Source organism: Pogona vitticeps, chromosome 2, assembly GCF_051106095.1.
Source record: "Pogona vitticeps strain Pit_001003342236 chromosome 2, PviZW2.1, whole genome shotgun sequence".
In the NCBI taxonomy this organism is placed as follows: Eukaryota; Metazoa; Chordata; class Lepidosauria; order Squamata; family Agamidae; genus Pogona; species Pogona vitticeps.
In genome coordinates, this window is record NC_135784.1 from 156,087,682 (window position 1) to 156,114,747 (window position 27,066).

At 39.7% G+C, this 27,066-nt stretch overlaps 1 protein-coding gene across 6 annotated transcripts in view; it reads right to left on the bottom strand.

The window, feature by feature from the left end:
- Positions 1-1,492: 1,492 nt before the first annotated feature.
- Positions 1,493-27,066, bottom strand: part of MMD (monocyte to macrophage differentiation associated) — a 75,325-nt gene continuing 49,751 nt past the window's right edge. For 5 of the 6 annotated variants that reach the window (XM_072990931.2, XM_072990930.2, XM_020783918.3 and 2 more), the window contains 6 exons: positions 14,290-14,371; positions 11,173-11,333; positions 9,179-9,253; positions 8,345-8,446; positions 6,750-6,819; positions 1,493-4,292 (listed from right to left, as the gene is read on the bottom strand). In XM_072990931.2, coding sequence (XP_072847032.2) covers positions 4,092-4,292; positions 6,750-6,819; positions 8,345-8,446; positions 9,179-9,253; positions 11,173-11,333; positions 14,290-14,371 — 691 coding nt within the window. In that variant the 3' untranslated portion in view covers positions 1,493-4,091. Of the gene's footprint in view, positions 4,293-6,749; positions 6,820-8,344; positions 8,447-9,178; positions 9,254-11,172; positions 11,334-14,289; positions 14,372-15,727; positions 15,956-27,066 lie in introns of those variants that run through there. The other variant, XM_020783936.3, reaches the window with a different exon arrangement.

The following is a 27,066-nucleotide window of genomic DNA, read 5'->3' on the forward strand; positions in this document are numbered from 1 at the left end:
TGGACTATGATTCACAGTTTATTTATGTAAAAATTTCATGATTGTGATTTTTGTATGGTTGAAAAGGTTACATGTAAATGATAAGGTAAAGTATATTATTGAATAGTAGTAAAATGTTTAGAGTAATAGGAATGGTAATTGTTATACTGAATGTGATATGACCTATAGAACTGTGATAAATGTTACGTAAGTTATAGAATTGTCCCTGTTTGTTTAGGAAGAAAACCGTGTTTCCCCTCCCAAACAAACATATTTAAGGGGAGGGGTCTGTAGTGTTCCCCTTTATGATGTCAATAGTTCATGTTTGGTTATGTTAATTGTTCATGCATATTCATGTTGCTGAGAGGCGGAGCCAAGAGAGATGTTATAAGAGGCGGAGCCTGAGAGGGAGCGAGTCAGAGATGCGTAGCATGAGAGAGTGGAGAAGGAGATAGAGTGTGGAGTTTGGGGAAATCTGAGGAGTGATTAGAGTTAAAGGTAAAGGTTCCCCTTGACATTTTTTTCCAGTTGTGTTTGACTCTAGGGGGCGGTGCTCATCCTCGTTTCCAAGCCATAGAGCCAGCATTTTGTCTGAAGACAATCTTCCGTGGTCACATGGCCAGTGTGACTTAGACACGGAATGCTGTTACCTTCCCACTGAGGTGGTCCCTATTTATCTACTCGCATTTGCATGCTTTCGAACCACTAGGTTAGCGGGAGCTGGGACAAGCGACGGGTGCTCACTCTGTCACGTGGATGCGATCTTACAGCTGAAGATCTACAGACCTTACAGCACAGAGGCTTCTGCTGTTTAACTCGCAGCACCATGTTAGGAGTGTATTATCAAACAGTAGATTGTTGTTAATCACTATCAATTTCTGTAATCAACAAACAAAAGTTATATTTAAAAGACTTTGAAGTGTGGACGTGAATCTTCATCTTCCTGAAGTAATGGTGATTTAGTGATCACCTGGTGGCAGTAGTGTAAAAGAGGGGATTGTTTGCCTTCGTGTGCTCAGAGTTTGACAGTCAAGCAAGGGGGCACGAGGGTGAACGCCACAAGGTAAAATATCAGAACTGTCAAGTTAAGTATCATATCTCCTCTCTTTTGGACTGTAGATACAGGCTGTGATCTAACGCATTGGTTCTTAACCTTGGGTTACTCAGGAGTTTTGGACTGCAACTCCCAGAAGCCTTCACCACCAACTATGCTGGCTGGGGTTTCTGGGAGTTGCAGTTCAAAAACATCCGAGTAACAAAGGTTAAGAACCACTGGTCTAACGGACTTTAAGAATCTGTTTGAGTCCCACTATGGCTGCACAAAGTCAATTTAACAGCAAGCACCCACACATCTACATTACATCACAGAAATGAAATGATGCTGAGTGCATGAAACAAGATTCATGGCTAGTCTGGATTATGGCCACAGTCTTGATTGCTGTGTCTTATCCATGATGAAGGAACAGCGGTGAGTCCTCTTCAAACTAACAAGCACAAAATTCATTAACATGACTCCAAATTGCACAAAATGTTTATTTGCATTACTCTAGTACATTTATACCTTTGGGGACAAGACAGAAACAAAAATATATTTGGCGAGTTTAGTTATTGTTGTTTTTAAAAAACCCAAAACAAAATGCTTTCACCCTTAAAAACCAACACAGTAAAAAGAGTAATTCCCACAAAAGTAGCAGAATTAATTGGAGCAAGTTTTGACAAATGTGGAAAGCTTTACATATATTTTAGTGGTCAGAACAATACTGTACTTGAATACAAGAATGCACAAAAAGTGAATATATTCAAAGACGATCACATTAGGGTTTTTTTTTTTAAAGGGGAGACAACAAAGACAACAGACAACATTCAGAAGTTCCAGGACTGTCACAGTAAATATCTTCTATTCTGATGTTTTATTTGCACACTAACTCAAAGAAATCTGTTCTAGCCCCACCAAGGTCTTCCAGAGCTCTGCTTAGAACTTTGTGAACCCCTCCATTCTGTGCGATAGTGTGAATGCAGAATATGTGCCATACTGACTCCAGTGGAGTAACTACTGCTTCTTCAGAACACTAATGTATATCTTGGTGCCCTGAAGAGCTCAGATGTGTCTCTGGAGTGGGACAACAACTGTGCAAGTCATCAGCTAATACTACATGGAAACCAAGTTATTTTAACACAAGCATTTGCCGCATCCTGCAAAATTGTATACAAATGCACCTCATTCTAAAATATAAACAAAACCACTTAACAAGTTGAGTGGAGATTATACATCACCTCAAGGGAAAACCTCTTGCCCCCAACATCATTTCTATAGTACAGATCTACTGTTTTGACAGGCAAAATATCCAGAGTAATATCTGAAAAAGGCAACGTGTTTGATTTCTTTTGTTTAAAACACTGATATGAAAAACAGCAAGTTAGAAAAAAGAATAAATTCAATCTTAATATAAGACATTCATAGTACAGTGGGACACACTACAGTAACCGGACACCGATCATTACAAAAAAGAGTCTAACATTTGATGCATGTTTTCTACTGTAAAATTGCTACCAAATTTCATTGTCCCAGATGCCCAGTTTCCCTACTTTATGTCCCAGACTGACGAGACCTAGCAAGCTTCCCTCCCTGAAAAGGCCATTTGGGTGCAGGATGAATTAATTAAACTATTAATACTCAAAACTTATCAGCAAGTATTAGGATAAAGTGTTTTTTTTTTAAAAAAATGATAGATGTCACCGATTTATACCCAACAAGAATTAGTGGCCTAAACTAGCTGTCTTGAACATTCTAGAGATGCACTCGAGTAAGTCTGAATGAACATCGTGAGACTTATTTCTCACTGTGCATAGGATTGCACTGTAAGCGTCATTTAAGCACCAAAATGTCTTAACACACCTACAACATTACTGTTGCTTGAGAGTAATTCAGATTATTTTTTACAGTTCTTAGCTGCTGGCCACATGAAGGACTAGAGCCACCATTTCTGGAGAGCCTTCTTGGGTATGCAACACATCTGCCTCTAGAAATGGCATAGCATGATGAATTCCATGTGTCAGCTAGAACTATTGGTATGCTTAAAAAAAAACAACCCCAAATTAGACAGTTCAGTTTACCACAAAGGGTAGCAAGTTAAGACTCAGCAAAGCCAATTTTGGAATTCCTAATTATCAATCACAGCCTTTTAATAAAAGCTTTTAATTGAGGTATAGTACAGTATCAGGACAGAATCTGGAATGTAACTTGCAGTTTCATTGTAGGTAAAACAGCAGAAATGTAGGCTGTGTGCATTTCTAAAGTTCTGTTTAAAAAGTTCCTTTTAAAATATAAAAAGTTACATTAGTACAATTGATTCGTGGGGGAGAGATAAAACCTATCTATCTGTGTCTTCTGTGTTATCAAATAGTTCCCGAAAAAGTGGTAGAAAGCAACCTTTCCCCCCACCCCCACCCCCCAAGAAAGGGGAACTGGGTCTTTGCTAATGCATTAACTGCTACAATTTAAAGCTGTCATTTAAAATGCAGAAATGTAACATTGCAGAAATTAAATCCATTAAATACATTTTAAAAAAACACACAACCAGACACAAAGGATTTGTAAACATCAGGCCACCAAACATTTTTATGCTGTTTTCCCTGTAAATGTGGAATAGACTATTTATAATGCAGCATGATGTTTTCAACCAAAATGTCTCCTCCCAATATGTGTGCTGGATAGTAGCCCCCGATAATGATGGTGGATGCAATAACAAAGGGAATTACCTGTGTGCAAGCCACACTGAAATGAATAGGAGATGCATCGTCTTCTCTTGGCCTGATTCCTATTCATTCCAATAGGGGCTACCCAAGGAAAAGTTTCAGAGAACTAATGTGCCCAGCACTTGACAGATAAACAGTGATTCTAGGAAACATTTTTATCACTCCAGTTCACAGTAAATGTGTTCAGAAATCAGAGTCAGTGCATTTACCCCCCCCCCCCGGTCCCCGTGCAATATTTTGACCCACTTCCTCAGAATTTCTATTACCCAAATAATACTGAGTCGGAGGCACAGAGTAGCCTGCAGAAGTGTGTGTGTGTCTGCGCGCATGCTGTGCGTGCGTATTTGTGTTTAATATCATAAATGACGGATGATATCTGCAGGGCTCCTGTAAAGATACTTCCAGATAGCATAATAATGAACTGCCGCCGCAGTAGCGACGAACAGATGCCAGATGGCATGGGCAAACGGGATCACTCCATCACACTTGAAGAAGATCACCCCCATGCAATAAATCAGACCTCCCCAGGCAACCTCTTGTAGTCCGTCAGTGTTACTCTGTAGAGAAACAGAAAACACACAATGTTTGATTTCTGAGAAATAGTTGAACACTGAAGGATGGTCAAAAGTTTAAGGGAAGACCTGTCTTCTTGGGACCAAAGGTTCAGGCACAGACTAGCTGAATAACACATAATACAAGCTAATAATGACATTCTTACATTCTCTAAGACGAAGAGCCATTCTTTTTTTTTTAATCTTTCCTGCTCCCAGAAAGTCTACGGGCTACCATGGGTGAAACGTAAACCCTGCTGCATCACTTGCTAAGCTCTCCTTGAAGATGAAGAGAGCCTTCCTTCAACCTCTCAAGAGACCATGCAGATTATGTTGCCTTTAAGACTAAACCTCTCTCCTCCCTCCATACATCAATAACATTTTGACAGAAGGAGAGACCTGTTAATCTTGAAAGTCTGCACAGTTCTTTGCACTGTGTTGATTATCCTAATAAAAGTATTAACTCAACAGTACACACCATTCTAAACACAGCTAACATTATGCAGAGGTAGCACAATAGTGGCTGTTTTAACTTCCTTGCTAATCACAACAGACAAAAAAACTAGGCTTTTTCACTCCTGATACACATATTGAACTGACTCCTCCCCCCAAACTAGAAGCCACAACCCCCAAAATATATTCCAAAGAATCACAGCCAAATCAGAACCCATATCTGTTTATGGGAAGTTTAAGATTTATTGCCCCAGTGTTGGATCTCTTGACATTTACTTCTATTATATTTCATTTGCGGTTCTGTTGATGGGCATGTTCTGTTTCATTTAGATTTTGCTTACGTCCTTTCCTGGAGAGATTCAATGTCAGGTTCCTCCAACACATTTTCTAAAAAACATTGTTCTTGTCTTTCCTGGGATTATATCTCAATGTGGAGGAGCCTCTGTGTCAGTCCAACAAAAATCTTGTGCCACAGTCTAATGGACATTTAACTGAATGAACGTGCAGGGGGCAAAATTAATTGATTTTACTTTTGAGGACCTGGCCAACCAAAAGAGGTTTGTTAACATTATAAGAATGGACTGCTTAAAAGCTAGTGAGAAAGCACTGGCCAAAGGACAAGGAAGCACTTACGAGTTTTGTTCTAACATCTGGTATGTTGAACAAAGAACCACAAAGCTTCATTGTGTTACATCTTACTTTACTAAAACCAGGCTGCCTTTTTTTTTTCAGATTCATGTATTACTTTGTCTGAAAGCATTCATGCAGCAATTGCATGATAACATGAGTAACAGAACAAATTTGCCAAAGGTCTTCCTTTCACATGTTGCACCTCTGGAAACCTAGGTCAGCTGTCCAACATTAGTATCTTCTAAATGATGCAAGAGACAGTTCTTTTTCACAGGAGCATTAAAAATTTCACATTCTTTTCAGGGTCTCATTACTTCTGTTAAGTCCTGTTCCTACCACAGTCACCTCAAGTATCCAGGATCATAACCCAAATACCTTTGTGAATCACCACAAGGGTTAAACTAAATATTATAACAATATGTCAAAAAGGATGTTTGAAACCAGAAAAGCCATTTCCGGAGTGCTGGTTGGCATGGAGAGAGAGAGGTGCTAATTTTTACCCTGCTCTGAATTGCTGTTTCTCTCCAGTAAGAGCATTTCTAAGTGGAAAAAGGAACAAGCCACTGAGGGTTGGTGAGCACTGGAGCTGGGAAGCTGTTGAAGCAGCACCAGTAAATCACCACTTCCTAGCAATCCTCATTCACTTCTTTGGAGTGAAAACAAGGTTAAAAGACACCTCTTTTTTTTGGTTTAAAAGTGTTCTGCCTGGAGTGAGAGATACAGCCTGCTCTATTAACTCCCTGCCACTGCCTTTTCTTCTAAAGAAACTTGCACCCTTGGGGAAACTTGTATATTTCAGCCCTATATCTTCTCACCTCCTTACATTCTCAGAGGCCAGGAAGATTGATCTCCCTGTAATCACTAGCCATGTTGGCTGGATAGAAAAGCTTTGTTTTAACATGGTTTTGAATGCAAGCTGCTGGTCCAAAACAATAAAGGTGTACTTTGTCTCCCATCTACGCCCTTTCAGTTTCCATCAGTGGTAAACTAACATGCTGTACTCAGACCTTTTGTACGTGTATATTCTTTTTAACAACATGAATTCCGCTTGCACATGTGGGCAAACACTGCTTATCTATCATCATTAAAAGTATAAGATTCATCTAAAGTATAGATATCTATAGGACATACTTAGATCTAAAACCCCTTGAGGGCTAGGTAATAACTATGCCTTGTTAAACAGAATGCTTTAAGATGGCGCCTGCTTCTCAAGAGAGCACTTAAGATTATTCTCAGGTGTGGAAAAAAAGTCAACAAACAGCTGAGGAAATGCAAATACTCTTTTCAGTACCAAGGATATTAACACATATAACAATTATGGTTTAAAAAAACATTTTATTAATAATAGAAACTGTTCTCTAGCAATCAAGCGTTTCTTACCATGGAAGTCACGACTAGTGCAGGAGAAAAGCCCATTGCTAGATAGAAGAAAAGCTCTACAATTTTATACCTACAAAAATGAAAAGTGTATGAGAATCCTACAGGAAACATTATCTTCACGCACAGCTAGTAAGTTTTATTTGGGATAGATACGCTTGTGTGAACTGTACCCCACTTCATTAGATACATAATTACATCAAATAACATGTTTTAATTTTTAAGTGTCACACCATCTTGTTTGCTGCAATGGTCTAACATGTCTACCTTCCCCATAATTCCAGTTTCTTCATAAGCAGGTGTTTTTAAAGAAACATTCATAGGTGCCTTATTTTTACGTCTGCATTGGACTTCCCTAAAATGAGAAGGGTTCCTGCTGATCAGCCTTTCCATTATGAGCAGTTGGAGAAAGTGCAATATCTCATAGCCATTCAAAGGGAGGGCTTTCGAACATACCCATATATAAAAAAGCAAACAAATCTAACCATAAGTTAACAAAGTAGATGTCTCTTTTCTACAGACCAGAAGAAGAAAGAAAGAAAGCATAAGGACACATAGAAAGTATTTTGTCTGGGTGGCAAGGAAGGGACCACATACTTTAATTAAAGAATCTGCTTCCCTCCTGCTGTTATGACTAGAATTTTTAAAGACATTGATCTCGATAGAAAGGATAAATGTTAAATACCGGAAGAGTGCAGGCTGGCTCCACTCACTGGAATCCAAGACAGACTACACTCCCCAAATTCTATTTGCTTGACAGAAATCCAGGCCCTCCTCACCCACTCGTACAAAATGCAACTTGAATTATTTATCAAAAGGGAATCTGAAAAGTGAGACACAGTCATTTGCTATGCACTCGTTATAGGCCTAGTGTTGATATGCTGAGAGGCAGTTTAGAAAAGCTAATTTAATAGCTGAGCCAAAGACTGCTTTTCTCAAAAGGAAGAAGTGAATATTTTAAAGTTGGCTTCTAGTCAGAAAAAGCCACTGTTTCTGTTTTCATGGCATTACAGTCACTATCTGTAACAATTAGTTAAGGAGAAGACACATCACTAAATATAAAATGTTTCTTCCCAAGTCAGGATGAGTTTGGCAACCTTCTGGTTTTGTGCATTGCTTAAGAATTCTAAGTTCTTAAGCAAATAAACACATTAGGTATTCTGTGCTAATAACCATGGTTCAGAAATTGGGATAAGGCCATGGATCTCTGTCTTCTCCCCCCCCCCCCCAGATCTGTTCCCTAAATTCACCTGCAAGATCCAGAACACTCCTGCATTTTATATCTGAGCCTCAGTCTAAATCAGGGATTAAAAAGCCCTCTAGATGTTGCTGGTCTGCAGCCTATATCAGCTGTAGCCAAAAACAGCTACTGGACCTTCAGTACAACTTCAGCAGGAGGACCACGTGTTGCTCATCCTATCATCTCTTCATCTGCTCTCCATTCCTAAGCCACGGTACATTTTTACATTAGCATAGAGTCTGTATCTAAAGACTCTATGCTAATGTTATATTATATAGTTACATTATAGTGGCAAAGTTAATCAACAGGAGAAAACAATCCAATATAAGGACAAAAACATTATTTTTCTTATTCTTACTTTTCATGGTAGAGAAATACGTAAGTGGCTCCTCCTGCAGCCATCAGCCAGATAAACCAACGCATATGGGATGCCAGAGGTCCAAGTTCACGAAGATTTAACCTAAAAAGCATTAAAGTGACTTCTAAAGATGACAACATGTCGGTGATATTACAATATTCTTTTCACAGATACCACAAAATGATTACAATTCTCTCAAGAAAGCTAGTTGGGCACTGGAGAGAGAAAGGCAAAGATAGAAAATCTAATAGCAGAAAATAAATCTGCTATTAGATTTTCGAAGCTCACGATTTAAGATCTATTTATTATTTTCCTCTATGGAGATGAAATCAATTCAGTAAAATCAAAATACCAGAGTCTGCATAGATTCATACCTCATTTTTTACTTTTACATTTGATTGCAATTGCTTTTAAAAATGGCTCCTGCTAGCAAGCAATACATGATTTTGTAATGTTGTTTATTTGTCTTCAAATATCTAACATGACTTACAGGTTTATCATATATCATATATTTCATATATGAAATGCCCTGGACACCATCCAGATGGATGCACACAGCCCACAGTTTTGCATGCACACTGACCCAGAAAACAGGATGGGTATGCAGAAGCCTGCTGCGGGATGCACGTTGCCCTTGCTGGGTCAGAGCAACTGTGTTGAAAATGCAAAGACAGGAAAAAAAAAAGACTCAATTTATGAAATGGAAAAAGGATTTCACGATACTGCTTCTAACCCTAGCACATTAGGTCAACCAATCCATCAAGTGGAAAGCTGTGATGGGAATACGCCACAGCCATTTTTTACCTACTGGAAAGCACACATTTTAATCCTTACCACGGTGCATATGATGCCGCAATGAAGATATAGATCATCACTCTGTCACATATATGGAAACAGTGCTCCATTGTCCTAAATGGAAAAGCAAACAATGAACAATTCACTAGGAAATGAAGAGAGGTGTGGATTATGGCTCTGGGATGGCAGAGCTGATGCTGTCTGGGCCCTTGCCCCACTTTTTTGTGCTTTTTGGGGGGCAGGGAAGCCTTAGGGTATACTCCCTCTCCACACCCACAATTTAGGGACCCCCCTCTTTTTAAGAGGTGGGCTCTTGGGAACATGGAGGGTTGCAGACCATCTATTCCAAATGGCTTTTCACTGATACGAAGTTTGTTGTAGTTTGCAAAAATTATTATTTTTATATGCTGTCGCGTTTCTTTAGGTTTTGTATGCTAAATGGTATTTTATTTCAGTTTGGTGTTTTATATTGCTGTATGCTGCATTAAGGACTTTGGAAAAGCAGTCTAAACCTGTTTCAAGAAATAAATTTAAAGTGACAATATATACAATACAGGTGGGCAACCTCAGGGTCCACCAAATTTGTCTTCTCATCCTTCTCTAAAAGCTACACAAAACCTGAATATGGGCTTCCAACTGCCAGACTCATATCGACAGTTATATAAATTGTGCACACCTGGAGAAAAGCTCAGCTGGAAGGGTTCATGGCCTAGGAAAGGCCAAGTTCTGTTCTAGCTTCTCCTCAGAAAAGGAAGTCACCACATTTCTTGCTGGGACTTCCTTTTCTAACAAGAAGCTAGGCCAGAAGCAGCCCGATCCTAGGCCATGAGCCCTTCCATCCTGGCCTATGTATCTCCAGGGAGCACAATTTAGGTGTCTGTAGATGAGGATCTAGCAGCTAGAACTCTCAGAATGGAGAATCCTGAGATTTGGAGTGTGTGTGGGGGGGAACATCAGAAAACAAAACAAAAAAATGAATACATGCCTAATAATTATCAAGACCTTCACACAATTTTTAAGACTTACTTGAACAGTAGACAAGCAACTGCACCATGACATAAATCCAAAGTTAAGACGCTGCTATATATGTATATGTTAAAAGTATGCAGCCCACCACCCACTGCCTAGTCTTGTATTAGTACTAAGTTTGAGGGAAAGCAAAGCAAAAAGCAAAGTGTGCTGCTAATATGCACCCCCCCCCATGCACTCTCCTGACAGCTTACAATTTTAATTATGCAGGCTACACACTGCTGCACAATGTGTAGCAGAACACACTGCTAGTTCAGTGCCATGTCTGGGCACAGCTGCTGTACCATAGTTTGCCACTACATTTACCTTTGGCCTTGTAGGCTGGTCACTAAAGATTTTCAATACAGTAGTTTTTTTTAAGCTCTGTGGTTTTTCCCCCCCCCCAACATACATTTATCTACAAGTCTAGTTGTGCGCATCTGTGTAAATGAATACGTGTCTAGGATCTTTAATGAAAAGCTATGGTGTTCTACAGAAAAATCAAGGCACCCAGGTAACAAGAAAAGTGTGGCCTAGGACAGCTTCTTGGGGACTCAGATTCTTGCGGTGCCTGGAGGCATTCATTTCTCAAATGGCAGCTGACTTACAAGATAAGCTCCAAGATGCTTTAGGGAACCGAGGGCAGGCCCAGTCCCAAGTTCTTCTTGAGTCCTCTAAACTAGTACCAACATGGCGGGGGGGGGCAAGGTTGCTTCCAAAGGCCTCTCAAGTCTAAGGATGGAATAGGAATTATTTAATCAAATGTTTCTGCTGTGAGGTGGGGTTTTCTCATCTAGAATTAAGAGAGATGATGCAAGAGGTGAAGGTGGGCTTTGGTCTCCCCGTGTATGTGATGAGTAGAAAGCAGTGCCTGAGAGCATGTATTACTCAAAGCACCTACAATGAAGTCAAGAATGAATCCCAGCAGTTATTTTTTTGACAAGAGAAAAGGGAAAATGCAACCTACTTAAAAACACAGTGTAGAGGACAACATCAGGAAGTCCAGACCAGTGTGTATTTTGTACCTTAAATGACTCTTTTTCCATGAAATGATATGAAACACCGTGGAAACGATGAAGAGGGCGCACAGACCAACTCCATACATCCATGCTGTTATCTTTTCCCATCGATCATCAGAAAGCCGATGAAGCAGAGCACTCCCCACAATGGCTGGAACAATGAGAAACTAGGGAAGGAATAGAACATGTGAATTGTCGTTCTCCCAAGCTGTTTTTTTTTTTTAAAATCTTTCTGCTCCTGATACCTAGATCAAACTCCTTCCTCTCTCTGGTCCTAGGCTTCAGAAAGGAGCCATTGCAAAGGACTTCAGTGTCTCTTGTTTTATGACATTAAAACAAAGTTGCTGCTGAGGCATATTACAGGTAACAGGTATGAGTAGATTTCTGTCCTCATCATGAAAAGTAGGAAAGGAAGCTTCCTTCAACTTGATCAGTGAAACTTTTAAGCATTTCCTTCAGCTGAAGGTTACAGAACTGCTGTATCATTTCCCCACCTCCACTCTCATAAAAAAAAAAATCCCCACAAAGCAGTGCCAAACTGTCAAGACAGTTCACTGTATTTGGAATTAAAATATGCTGAAACTAACACTTTTGTAAGTTCCTCATGCAAGCAAAAATGGTAGAAACTGCTTACAGCGGACGTAATGCAAATACTTCTGACACCCAAATGTATAAATAATACCCCCACTTAAAACAAAAGCCCTCCACAATGAATTGTATTTAAGGAGTAGCTAAGGGATAGGTCAGCCCAATATCCAACTTCCAAGGCTAACAGCAGTGATGATGATGATGATGATGATGATGATGATGATGATGATGATGATGATGATGATGATGATGATGATGATGACGATGATGATGACGATGATGATGATGATGATGTCTTGTCAAGACAATTCTGACTTATGGGGCCTCTTTTCTGGGTTTTCCCGGTAGAGAGTACTGAGCAGAGGTTTATCCTTTTCTTCTCGGGCACATCCTGGGACTGTGCAGCTTGCCCAAGGCCACACAGGCTGGCTCTATTTGCAGGAGGCACAGTGGGGAATCGAACTCCCAACCTCTGGCTCTAGCAAACAGATACCTAAACTACTGACTTACGGAACAGTTATTTACTATACACTTTCAGCATGGCTTGAGCTTTAGAAAGATGCAAGATCCTCAAATTAAGATGGAGTTTGGAAAAGTAATGACTAGTGCAAAGGTTTTTTGTTTTGTTTTTTAAAGCAGATTTTCCAACTGCACAAATGTCTTGCTGCCCCTCCTGTCCCCAAACCAGAAAGCCAAACATTAATTTTCAGGCTGAATGGTTGTTGTAGTGAATATTAAGTACGTTTATCTCCAGCCTTCACGGTGAGAGCCTGTGAGGCGCACAACTAAGATGGTGGCTTAAACTTGTCCATTTTACTCTGCGGCCAATAGAGGGCCTGAGGTCTTCAAGTACTGATGGAAATGAAGAAGAGTTGGTTTTGGGGGGGAAAAAGTTATTTTAATATTGTCTGGGCATGTTGAAGTATCAAACCAAACCTCACCCTAATATAAACTGAGTTCCATGACACTGCCTAACATTTCAGTTCTTAATAGCTATGCAAAACTTGCTTAATTTTTTTCTCAGTTTCTGCAACTGCACATCTATTAGTCTCCAACTACAGTTTTTTTTTCAATTGCACATTTTTCCCCAACTGCACACTAAACACATGCACCCCTACACACACTACAGGTGCAACACGGATGTTCGGAGGTTTGACTAGCCAATTTGAACCTCCCCTCAGCTGTTAACACACTAAGTAGCCTTCGGCAAGTCATTCTCTCTGCACCTTTCCCGCCTCCCTGTAAAATAGGGAATAATACTAATCTGATCTACATGGTGGTAAGAATTGCAGGTAAATAGTATTTGGAAAAGGCTTTCAAGTGCTGTCAGAGCTTCACATACATTGTGTGTGTGTGTGTGTGTGTGTGCTTGCATGCGCACACATGTACACACACATTATTGATTTTAAGTTACAAAGTAAAACTTCCCAAATATTTTTGTAACTTAGTTAAGATGTGTTTGTTGTATGGCATTCCCGAGCCTGCTGAGTCCCCACAGGCTACTTGACATCATACACCAATTATTTTATGAAACGCTCTAAAACCTGATGAAGGGCTTCAATCATGCGTGGCCCATGGCAACTGTCCAAGATAAACAGGTGACTGGAAATCATAAGCTGATCAGCACGTATTTTATTCAGGCGCCTTTTCAGATCCAATATACAAACACTGTGGATGGTGTAAGCCATCAGGCTTTGTAGCAGAAAATCAATCCATTAGCCAGGGAAGGCAAAAGTTATTCATCCTTTAATACCCTAGGACTTTATTTTATTTTATTTTTAAAAAGCTGGCATGCATTATTCTATTTGTTTGAGAGATTTCCCTTGATGCTTGTCTACAAAACTCTGCTGGTGCAGAACAGAACAGCCCCCTATGGGGGTTTACAATGGGAACACACTATGTTAGGAGACAAGCCGGCTTACACGTGACTCGGGAAGCTATTTCTGACAGATAAAATCCGCAACATTTTAAAATAATAAACTCATCATATCCATATTTTACTCAGAATAAAGCTCAGAAACAAAGAATTGGGGCTTCTCCTCTTTAACAACACATAAGGCAAGTGTGGGCAGTCCGTTTTACTGTCCAAGAGTTGTGGTCTCACCAAAAAATTAAAATAAAATAAAATAAAATTAGGAGACAATAATTCTCACAGGCTTATTTGCCAGTCCTTCCAATTTAACATGGAAGATATACAGTAGTAGAAAGCACAGCTGCCATCTTTTTCAAAGAAGACTGTCAAATCCACTTGGGCAGTAAATCCAAAATGCCAGAATGATATTTAAGCAATCATTAGTTTGGGGGGAGTCTACTTTCAAAGGGCCTTAAGCAGAAGGAGGAAGGACTGTATAATTAGGCTCTGCTGGCCTCCAAGAACAGGCACTTCTCTCTGCTGCTTCATCCACATTCATGACACTTCCCAGTACTCGCATGCACTCAGTCATGAAACAAAGCCTAGTAAAATCTAGTGCAGATGGGAATTTGAATGATTTGGATGCCCCATCAATTGTACTGCCAGTAAATCCATTTACTTACCGCGTGAGTGTAACAGTTAGCAGCATGCTCATAACAAGTGGGTTTGTACCGACTGTTTGCTGGAGCGGGATGGTTCATAAATCTGTTGAGACAATCAAGACATTCGGGTGATACAAGGGGATAATTAAAAGAATATAAAAGTGGGTGGGCATCTCTATTGGTTCAGGGGTCATCCACAAACCTATCCCTGTATCTCGGCAGGGCCACATCAATCAATTATTTTCTTAAATCAAATTGATTTAAATCATGATTTTTTTTTTTTAATCATTAAAAAATCTGGGATTTTTCTGGGAAACCATTCCCCCTATTACAAAAAATGTTCTTTTCATGTATAAAGCCCTTCATGGGCTGGGACCACATTACCTGGTGGAGCGACTTACCCCAATTTCATCTACCCAACCCACCAGAGCTTCTCAGGTCAGGCTCCTCTGGGTAGCCACCCCGAGAGAGGCCTAAAGTCATCAACCTGAGGCAGGGCCTTCTCGGTGGTGGCACCAAGGCAATAGAAGCAGCTCCCAGAGGAATTATGCCTGGCCTCCTCCCTGTATTCATTTAAGAGACAGCTTAAATCATTACCCTTCAGGGAGGTTTTTCAATTCGACCCCGACTGAGTGCCTCCCATCTGGTCCACTTTATTGTGAAAATTTGTTGGTGTCATGGGCTTTAATGCCAATGATAGGTCATTGTTACAGTATTTCCATTACATTTTAAAATCCATAGTTTGTCTGTGTTGGTTTTTGCCTGTAAATCACCCAGCATACTCCCTTGGCATTAATGGGACGGTATATAAATTAATTAATTGATAAATAAATAAATAAATAATAAGAAAAAGGCCTTGCACCTCCTTGCAGCCCATTTAAAACAAAAAATACAAACAACCGGGGACTCAAAACATGGCAAAATTGTCCCCCACCACCTCCTATAAGGTATAAAGAGACTTTCTGAGCAAACAAAACAAACTAAATTGTTATATTGGGGAGATACCCCGGACTGCATTTGGGCCCTTGGAGGCTGAATAGAGTTCATGGACTGTATGTTAATCATCTCTTATACAAAGCAATACACTCACTCAGATTAAAAAAAAAAACATTTAATGTTCTTGTATTCTAAACATTGGGTCTTAAAAGAGACGACATAGCTAGGTGGAAAGTTGTACGGGCGGTGTTTATACGTATTAAGTTTAGGCTAAAGGAGATATTTAAAGATGTTGTTGTTCTGTGCTGTTGAGTCAGCATTGACTTCTAGCGACCTTAATAGGGCTTTCAAGGCAAGTCAGATAAGGAGTGGCTTTGCCGGTTCCAGTCCCCCAGCAAGTTTCCATGGCTGAGTGGGGATTTGAACCCTGTCTCTAGAGTCTTTGTCTGTTACTCTATCTACTACATACCACACTGGGTCTTACTTAAAAAATATACTTAGTATTTAACAGGTAAGATTTTACCAGGGTTGCTTTCCAAACATCAGCATTGCAGCTCATCTCTTTTGTTCTTTGATTCCACTCTTTCAACTCCTTGGCCAAGGTAAGGCAAGAGGAGTGGAATCTACCACTTGAAAGCACTGGAGAGAATCCTGTCAGAGATTTACACCAGGGGAAGTGTAACTGCATAAATCGTGGTATTCAATCGTTGTCAATCCATGAGTTACCACTCACATTTCTAGCTGTGTGTCTGTTGGGCAGTCAGGAATGCAAGCAACAATTCAATAATCAGCAGCAATTGACTACCACAATTTATGCTATTACATTCAAGCCAATATAAACCTCCAAACAAGATTCCCCCCATATTATCTCTTTTATATAGTAGAAAAGGCTAGACAGGTTACCAAGAACCACCACCTCAACATGAACGTCTCACTCCCCACCCCCAACAGCTCTACTAACAACATTTATACTGTAATTCCATATGCTAAATATCAGCACTGTGTGATCAGTCTTATTTATTCATATAACACCATCAAATAACATACTGCGTGCGCGCGCGCACACACACACACACACACACACACACACACACACACACACACACACACACACACACACACACACACACACACACAGAGCACAGACACCTACTTTCAAGAGCTTATACCCAAAGTTTTAATGAACAGATGCAAAGGAGCAAAATGAGCAAACAGTTGCCTTATTTTTTCTTTGTACAATGCAACGGGCAAGGAAAGGAAGAGAGATTTTCACCTGAAGATAATCTGAGCATCATAGTCATCTTATGGTTGTTGTGGGTTTTTCGGGCTCTTTGGCCGTGTTCTGAAGGTTGTTCTTCCTAATGTTTCACCAGTCTCTGTGGCCATGGGCATCTTCAGAGGACAGCACCAGAGACTGGCGAAACGTTAGGAAGAACAACCTTCAGAACACGGCCAAAGAGCCCGAAAAACCCACAACAACCATTAGATCCTGGCCATGAAAGCCTTCACGAATACATAGTCATCTTAGTTGGAAGGGACCCCATGGAACACTGAGATCCGCCCCTCACAAGGCGGCACAGGGGACAATCAAACTCCCAACCTCAATTTGTTGCCTTCGTATCATCCTACCTATACAAGCTTCTGATATACAGTCCCAAATAATCCTTTGTTGCTAGGGTACTTCTAGGACATGCCCAAACACTAACAGCAGAACACTTCAAGAAAGCACGTTTTACTTGCAGATTTGCATGTCAGTGTTGCTTCAGCACTTTCAGTGGTGCTGAAAGATGTGAAGGTCAGAATTCACCTGATTTTAAGAACGTTCTGTAATCCTACAAACAGTTTTCAAGGTATTGTGAATTATGTCACTTCTTTTTTTGCAAGTGAAAATCAGGGTTCTGGCTTCTGAGTTAACAAGCAGAATGAGGAACATACCAGTTAAACTTTTAAAGCTTTATTTTGCTTGGCCACCTGGGACACAGATCTCACTAAATAAATATATTTAAACCAGACTATAAACTGACTGCATAGCTCAGTAGGACAGGCATCTGGCTGCAGAGGCTGCCTGTCCAATTTCTTACTGTGCCTCCTCCTAGTAGAGTTAGCCTGTATGATCTTGGGCAAGTTGTACAGTCATAAGGTGGCCCCTGACAAAAGGAATGGTAAACCACTTCTGAGTACTCTTTACCTGGAAAATCCTGGAAAAGATTTCCATAAATCAGAATTGATGATGGCAAATCATGATCATCAACATGATCTTAGCTTTAGTGTAGCATGAGTGTTTCTAAGTGCAGAGTTCAGGACTGCTATCTGCCTTGCTCTGCTTATAGATACTATTGACGACACACAGGAAATTAATTCTAGGCTATGTGTGGGGAAATCCCCACTTAATACAGCAAGACATATTTGTCTCTGTTATATTATATCCATTTTAGCACTCCATTATGTATAAAGGAAAAAGGACTGTTAGCTTCATACTGTAACATGTACGGGTTCCATACATCAGCAAGTCAATGTCTGTGTGTTTTTATTTTCTGCCCAAATGACAATTTATTCATGTAAATATACATTTACAATTGTGGTGCCAGGAAAATGTTCATGTCAAGCATCAGAATCAACACTGAAATCATCATTTAAAATAAATAAATTTCTTTGCGGCATAGATGTCTACACTCAAAACAATCACATTTCCATGGTGTTGAAAAGTATGCATACAAAACCAGGGCTCCCTACTTCCACCCCCTTAAATTCTATTGGGAATTTAAGATCTGCAGATACACTAGTGAAGAACCACACTGGCCAGTTTGGTTATCAGACTTATTCCACTGAAAACTCTGCTAACTGTCAAAACCATTTCCTCTTTTTAAAAAAAAGAGTAAACATGATTAACATTGTGTTATAAATCACATGATGTTCAAAAGGGCTTACTTCAGAATAAAGAAGTTTAAAACTTTAAGACTTAATAACTTTTAGAAAAGAGTTCATATATTTAAGAACTGTATATAGGAGTTCTGCCTTGAGCTTAACATTCCTTTTCTGTTTGTAAGGATAGCCTTTTGAAGAGCTAGACAAAAGGGAAAACCAACCAAACCAAACCCCATGAGGCATAGTCTGCTCACAAGCTCATTTTTGAAGTGGGACAATGGTTAGCAGAGTAGAGTCACACACCAAAAAGATGTGGGAAAGAGGCATTCCTACAAACCCCATTGTGTTACACCAATAAAGGCACAATATAACTCACAGCACTTGAGGGAAGATGAATACTGTAGTTTTTAAATAGCGGAGTAAGCAAAGAAAATACTTGGTTTTGCTTAATTGCTTCTAGTAGCATCCTCAATCTGTAAGATAACTTTTAACTGTGTGTTACATTTAGAGTGTAACTTGATCGTTTGGAATGCCAATGGAGAAAATGACATCTAAGGGCCTGAAACTATGGCAGGTTGACCCACACTGTCCACTCAAAGACGGGAGAAAGCCTCCTTCTGTCTAAGACATGTGATGAAATCCACAGGCTCCTGTTGCTGGAGAAAAAGGCAGGGAGGTGATTTCTCTACATTTCCCCTTTCTTCTTTTTCATTGGTTATGCTGACATGGAAGGTGCTCCAGCCCTTTGGAGGAGCTTTTCAGGAGAAGAGGCTCTTGAATAAAAAATATTGTGATTCTTCACATACCCATTCCTATAGCAAAGAACACCTCTTTAAGTGTGAAGTTGGAACCAATTCATAATCTTATGTAACAGCAATTTACCTGGCTATCACTCAATTTTACACTTTTCATCTGGAGTAGGTCTGTTTGGCCACTGTAACTCCCGACGCATCTAGTGAGCTAGACATGCTAAGATCTCAAGAGTTCTGCTTGCCACACTTGTCATGACAAGTATGCATGATAAGCAACCAGACTTCCTCACAGGCTTTGAAGCCACAGCAATGGCAGTTGCATATAACTCCTACCAGCTGCAAGGTGAGAAAAAGGCTTGAGATGGTTTGGCAGCTAGATGGCCAGGGCACCCAGAATGCCCACTCAAGGCCAAACTGGCAAGCACCATCCCAACAGCCTCTCATAATCCAGAACAGAAAAGGCCAATACTGTACAGAGAGGAAACAGCACACAACCTGCTCCCTCCCTGCCAGCCATTCCCTGACAAAAGATGTGGGTTGTATGTTTTGGAGACTACTGTGTGAAGTTGCCTGAAGTGTCTTCTCACCGTGGTTCCCACACCAGCACACTCCTCTCCTGCCTTTCTGGAAAGATGGGTGGCTGAAAGGCTCTTGTTGCAAGTGACATACCTCTGCACGTACTTTTTAATACAACTTCTGAGCAAAATATTTTTCACCTATAAGCTGTAAAACCTATGTGCATCACCTTTCATGAATGTTATGTACTGCCCTTCTAGTCTACCTGGTACTTTTGCCTTTGAAAAAAAAGGTACAATAATCAAACATTTTCAGCATAGGACCCACATTCAATCTGAAACCTATTACATAGAACCAAAGAATCATGAAGTTGGAAGGAGCCTATAAGGCCACTGAGCCCGGCCCCCTGCTCAATGCAGGAATACAAATCAAAGGATATCTGCCAGGTGGCTGTCTTAATTTCTCTTGAATGCTTCTAGTTTTGGAGCACTCACCACATCTAGAGGTAATTGGTTCCATTGCCATACTGCTATAACAGACTTTTTCCTGATATTCAACTGAAATTTGGCTTCCTGTAACTTGAGCCCATCCTGCAGTCACCCCTGCAGTTAGGGATGATCAAGAACAGACCCTGCCCCTCCTGTCTCACAGTTTTTCAAGTACTTGGAAAGTGTGATCATATCACCCCTCAGTCTTCTTTTCTGAAGACTAAACATGCCCAGTTCTTTCAGTCTTTCCTCATAGGGCTTGGTTTCCAGCCCCTGATTATCCTTGTTGCCCTCCTCTGAACTTGTTTCTATATATCAGCATCCTTCTTGAAGTTTGGTGTCCAGAACTGGATTGTCTCTCTCTCTCTCTTTTCTTTTTTAAAAAACTAAATATACCTAACATCGAAGCTACCATCGAAGCTACTACAGTAACATGACTTTGACCCAACTCTGGGAGGCAGTGGAAGAGAGGAGGGCCTGGGGTGCTCTGGTCCATGGGGTCACGAAGCGTCGGACACGACTAAACGACTAAACAAAAACACCTAACTTTCTCCTTACCAGTCATGGTGCCCCTCTTCAATTTCCTGATTTAACCTCCCTTTTCTGAAAGAAAAATAATTCTGGTGATGGTGGAGGATAGAACAAAGTTATAATTGGACCCCTGGTGCGAGCCACTTTAAGAGAGCTCCATAATGGAGTACCAATATATCATATCAGTCAAAGATCAATAAGTTAGTGTTGTTTGTATCCTGTATTTTAGACTGAATGATTCATATAACTGAAATAAAACTCACAACACAAACTGCACGGTACAAATAGTGGTCTGAAGAGAAGGATCCTTCTCCAGCAGCCCTAAAAGACCTGGGGAACTCTTAGGAACAGGGTGGCTGAAATCTTGTTGCAGTTAAAACTTTTGGAAGCAAATCATTGTAAGCTAAGAAATCTTATCTGTGTGCAACAGATAACATCCACATAGATTTCTGAACTTATAGCAATTCCATTCCAAAATTTATACCATTCTGTGATTGGAATTCAATACACAAGTTGGTGTTACAATCCTATGCAGTGGAAAAATTTCAGATGCACATAAAATGATTTAGTATTTAAATTCCAAAATAGTCTAGTCAGTTCTCCTAAAATATCTCTCTAGGACAATAAAGTGAATAGGAACGCACAGTATATTTTGTGGTCAAAGCATAAATCTTAAGGTTAAGACTCAAGGTAACAGACACACATAACTATGAGGGAAGTTAAACAAATCAAAACTTGAAAAGCTGCAAAGTTTTGTTTTTGTTTTTCCCGAGATGTGGTGGGTTAAGATTGATACAGTATTTCTGTCTTCATACATACTGTACTGTCTTCCAGAAAACAGAAGATAAATGTAGCTTCCCCCACGGAACAGGAGCTACTGTCAGTAAAGTGGAGACAAAATATTGCAGTGAGCTATTTTAACAATTTTTATTTCAGTGATACAAACTATTAAGGCTAAAACACGGACTGCAAACAACATCCTACCCTCAACAAATGATCTTGTGGACACAATCCACTGCCTCAGACACTGAAAGATCCCACAGAAATAAACTGGTTAAGTCTTAAATGTGCCACTATATTTTTGGTTTGGTTGCTGCCATGACAGACCAAAAAAAAAAAAAAAAAAAAAAAAAAAAAAAAATCCTGTTTAACTAATGTAGTCAGTCCAACACATACGTGCAGCAATAAGAAACAAAATTAATCATCTATCCCATAACATATGGAATGTTATCAATTACAGACAATACATAAGCACTTATCTGGACATCCTGCTAAAGTAGTCAAGAAAAGATAAATTACGTGGCAGATCAGAGTACAAGTGCAATTCAAAAATACCTGAGTCAGAATGTTGTGAATGGCTTCTTTACTTTGAAACAACCTATATTCAGTGAGCAAAACGCACCCACTTTTTGTTTAATGCCGTTAACAGCATTCCATGCTCAATCAAGTGTTAAAATGCAGGTAAATAAAGCTGTTAAGGGTCATGCTCTTTAAAAAAAATTCTCTGAGCAATGTGCATATAGTTTGGTACCTATGCTGTGCTTAGAACCCAGCTTTGCTGCTTTCTTAACACTGGACAGCTGACAGTGGCAGAGCGGTTCATTTTAGTATGATCCATTTATTCACCTGAATGGATACGGCAGGCGAATTCATGCACCATGACACATTAGAAACCATGTCTCTATGAACATCAGTCTCTTTAGAGAGGTCTTTGGTTAAGGCAGCAAGCTGTTGAGATGAAGAGGTCTTTTAAAATCTGATGCATAGTTTATAAAATACTTTTAAAATTGTATATAATGGTTTCAATTTTTCATTATGGTTTTTCATTACTTGTGGATTTTATATTATGTCTCATTTATTTATTTATTCATTCATTCATTCATTCATTCATTCATTCATTCAATTTTACCCCGCCCCTCTAGACAACATCTACTCAGGGCGGCTTACATAGGTCATTATGTCTCCTTGGGTCGCAACTGTGGAGAGAAAGATTTAAACAAACAAATGTATGTTTGGTGGTATGCTGGTACATGCTGGTTCATCAGCCCCACTCTGCTCTGTTGTGTGAATTGTGACAGCTACCCTTCCCTGCTTTCTTTCTCTCCCAACAAGCCAGAGAAACAAAGAGGAAAATCCTGCATTTCTGTCTAATCTGCGGAGTGAAATATAAACTAAACAAGTGCAGCTGCCAGCATTTGCACACAATGATGAGCAAACCATGATGTGATTAACCTGACATCTGATGCACATGAAAGGGGCTGAGCAGCATGCACCAGCACACTTGTACAGGGCAAGCCAGGGTTCGTGCACATCTTGTACATATGGACACACCCAGGGAGTCTTTGTTATTGAAGCTGTGATGCTGCTAAAGCCATCGTTCTACATTTGAGGCACCCAGATGGTGACCAATATTATACAACTGCAATGATAAGGACTTGAACGGACAGGATCTGCCAAAGTACTGGTGGTCATTCATCAAAAGTGAAATCACATAAATAAACCATCCAGAATGTAGGTCTGCCTTTATCACTCATAAAGCAGTGCCAGAAGAGTGGCAGGGTTGTTTATGTGCCAGAAAAAAAATAGCAAGAAGTTCCTAATACATCGCAAGATTTAGAACACTTCAACAGCTTACACCATTTTGCTGATCCTCCATTGTTTTATGTGGCTGGAGCAGGTCTACATTTAGAGACAGACAAGTATGCTCCTTAATTAACTAAAAATGGATAAGGCTGCATATAGACACAGCATTAAAATGACAAATCCATTAATAATCATGCACACATTAATAATCTGATTAGCTTGCTGATACTCTATTATTTTATTACTTTTAACAATTATAACTGAATTCCTGAACCCCATTTTAGAAGATAATTTTAATCTTTTTTATGTTGTCATGTTTTCATCTTTTAATTGTATTTTAAATCATATATTGATAGGCGGGATATAAATTAAATAAATAAATAAAATAAATTTATCTTTTAGTATTTAACTTAGTTTGTTTTTAAACTGTGTGAATTTTTATGTTGTGAGCCACTTTGGGCCCCTTGTTGAGAGAAATGCAGCAGATATAATAATACTAGTTGTTATTATTATTATTATTATTATTATTATTATTATTATTATTATTATTATTATTATTATTATTATTATTATTATTATTATTATTATTATTATTATTATTATTATTATTATTGTTATTGTTATTGTTGTTGTTGTTGTTGTTGTTGTTGTTGTTGTTGTTGTTGTTGTTGTTGTTGTTGTTATTATTATTTTACTGGACCATTATGGTCTATTAGGAACAGACTGCCCTTATCTAGTTTATTTTAGACTTAAATTCAGGATTTAATCTTTGGTTTTTATTTTGGGTATTGTTGTTTTTGGCTTGTTGGGAGAGAAGGAAAGCAGAGAAGGATAGCTGTAACAATTCACATGACACAAAAAACATTAGTCTGAAGCTTTAAGTGAGAAATCAGCTTCACAGAGAGACATACCAGGATCAGAAGAGATGGGGACCAGAGGAAAGAAAGAATGTGACTTGTATTGCATACACTATAAATGGTGCACTCTCAAATCTATCCACAGGCCCCATGTGAACACTGACTACGATTTCAAATGTAATACAAATCAAATTGCAGTGAAGTCTTTTGATTTGGCTTTCCAGTGTAGAGGCACCCTTAATCTCTGGATTTCCTAATACAAATCTGATGGTGGGATGGGGGTGGATAGGAAACAGCAGGGTTGTCTTTACTCTATGCCTTTCAATAACTCAGAGATATGCAACAGAACAGAAATGGAGAGATACATCTTGTTCTCAAAAATATGGGGCCAACACTAGTGCTTTCTTACGCAGAGCCACAAAAATCAGTGGGATGGCTATCAATTCCTGTTCATTTCACTGGTTCTAATCTAGATGGGATTGATAATGGAATTAGCCCTATTGAAATTTGGCAAAGCAGCAAACTGGCCTCAAGACCAGGAAATCCATCCTGCTAACGTCACTGGTAGCCTATATATACAGTAGGAGTTTTGTACTTTTTCCCCCTGTTGAGTATCTAGGCATGACAAAGAACGTACTAATTCAAATGTCTGAAAACAATCTGTCTAAAAGCAGGTCTCAGCTTCATCTATTCTCTCTTACTCTATCAGCTGGCCAGGATGGTCTTACATTCCTTCTTTAAGGGAATGGTTGTTTGGCTGCTGGTGTTACTGAAGCAGCTTTGTAAATAAGACGATAAAAGTGACCAGCCTACTGGATACTGAGAGAGGAGGAAGAAGGTGCCCCATCCCTTCTCCATCAGCCTTCTGCGATGCTCTCCACCAACAATTCACTTGCTTCTGCATCCCTTCTGGACCAGCCCACTCACCTTCACAAGATACCATACATTCTGCAGTCCCTTGCATGCAAGTCCTCACTGGGAATGGCTAGTACACTGGTTCCTAACCTTGGGTTACTCAGGAGTTTTGTACTGCAACTCCCAGAAGCCTTCACCACTAACTGTGCTGGCTGGGGTTTCTGGGAGTTGCAGTTTAAAAACATCCGAGTAACAAAGGTTAAGAACCACTGGGCTAGTAGACAAGTGATTAATTAAATACAAAGCCACATCAAAGAAGAGCAGCATATAATAGTCTGGGCAGTGTGTAATCCTTTGTGAAAGACAGATAGCCTATGCAAAAACATTCTCAGGGCCAAAAGCAATGCTGAAGCCTGTTATTTTCAGATGTTGTTTCCTAATAAAGAGTACGTCAAAAAGCCTCTCTATCGCCCATTTTAAAGGCAAAATACATTACAAATGTCAGAAGAGGAAAACTGTGATATAGACCAGTGGTTCTTAACCTTTTTGAAAGAAACGCCCCCTTGAGCCATTGAGGAAGTTATCATCGCCCCCCTCCCCGCGGTGATGACATCCTATTTATTTATCTATTTATCTATTTAGCAATCTGTCTGTCTGCCTGCCTGCCTGCCTGTCTGTCTGTCTGTCTGTCTGTTTATTTATTTATTTATTTATTTATTTAAGACACTTAAATCCAATGACCCCTGAAAACAAAATTCAATTCCAAGAAAATGAAATGCCCCCAAAAAGCAACATTTAATGATTTAGTTGCAAGCAAATTTTAAGACACAAAAAGAAATATAAAAAGGGCATAAAAACAAACCACAATGCAGGAACTAAAAATTTCAAGACAAAAATTCTGAAACTAAATTAAGATTGGAGGAAAATATATATTCATGCACACTGTAAAAAGGCTGCAGCCATCTTCACAGGTTTGGCTTGCTCCAGTGCCCCCCTACCGCCCCCTTTTGCTCCAGCGCCCCCACGCCGCCCCTTTTCGTTTTACCGCCCCCCTGAAAAATGAAATCGCCCCCTGGGGGGCATTATCGCCCACGTTAAGAACCACTGATATAGACAAATCTTCAGGTTTAGGTGAAGAAGGCTCTATCATGAAACAAAGCAAAATGATATACAAATTGCAAGTGATGTGAAAAGTTGCTGCTGTGACATTTATTTATTTAAAATATGTTTATCCCGCCTTTTCCCTTAAGGAGGACCCAAGACAGCTTACATCATTCAAAGACAACATAAAAGGAAAAAGTGGTAAATATACAAATAGTGAAAAAGATTAAACAAATGCTACATTAAAAGACAGTAAGCAAAAGCAACAGACTCAAAGCAATAAAGCACAATCATCCACTTAAAAAAACCACTCAGGCAGCCTGTTGCTTTCCTGAAGAAAAAGGTCTTCACCTGCCTATGGAAGGACAGCAAAGATGGGGCCAGCCTGGCCTCCAGTGGGAGGGAGTTCCAAAGTCTGGGAGCAGCCACAAAGAATGCCCTCTCCTTTGTCCCCATCAGATGCACCTGAAAAGGTGGTGGGACTGAGAGAAAAGCCTCCCCAGATGATCTTAATACCTGGGCAGGTTCATAAACGAGATGTGGTCCTTGATAGCTTGGACCCAAGCCATTTAGGGCTTTCTAGGTTAGAACCAGCACTTTGAATTGTGCCTGGAAACAGTTTGGAAATGGAACCATTTGAGGCATTTGCCCTTCTGCTGCAGTATCTTCTTTAATCTAGGGGTGGGAAACATCTAGCCTGCAGGCTATATATACTCCCCCAAACAAACATTCTGCAGGCTTCTAGCACCTCTGGGAGCCCCATCCCCCTCTAATTTGGGAGTCCATTATATCTGCTAAGTAGCACAGAGGCAATTCTACAATATTCTGAGAAGTCCCAGGCGTCCAATTTTTTATTTTTCAAGAAACTTTTTTTTTGGCCCATAAAGGGCAGAAGGGGGCCTTTTCTATTCAAGAAGACATTTTGTTTCAGTTAAATCAATTTTTCAGTGAATAAAAACCTACTGCAGTATCCTGTACGGTACAAAACCACTGCATTGGAGGGAAGGTTAAAAAAAATCCAAGAACAATTTAACCTCCTTGGCCCTCTGATCCCTTAAGAATGCCTACTCCAGGTGTAATTTTTAATTTGACCTTCAGATTGTTAGATTCTTACATATGCTCCATGTCTCTTTCTAATCAGGAAAGAGAGCAACCAAGTCTGCAGTCTGAGTAACATTAGGCTAAAATCCTATTATAAAACACCACGAGCTTAAGGGAGATTATGCAACAGTTTTTGTGATTTTTCTCACCATCTGTTATGCGCCTGGGGAGCACAAATGAATATGGAACTGAACCACATCTAAGCATGCGACA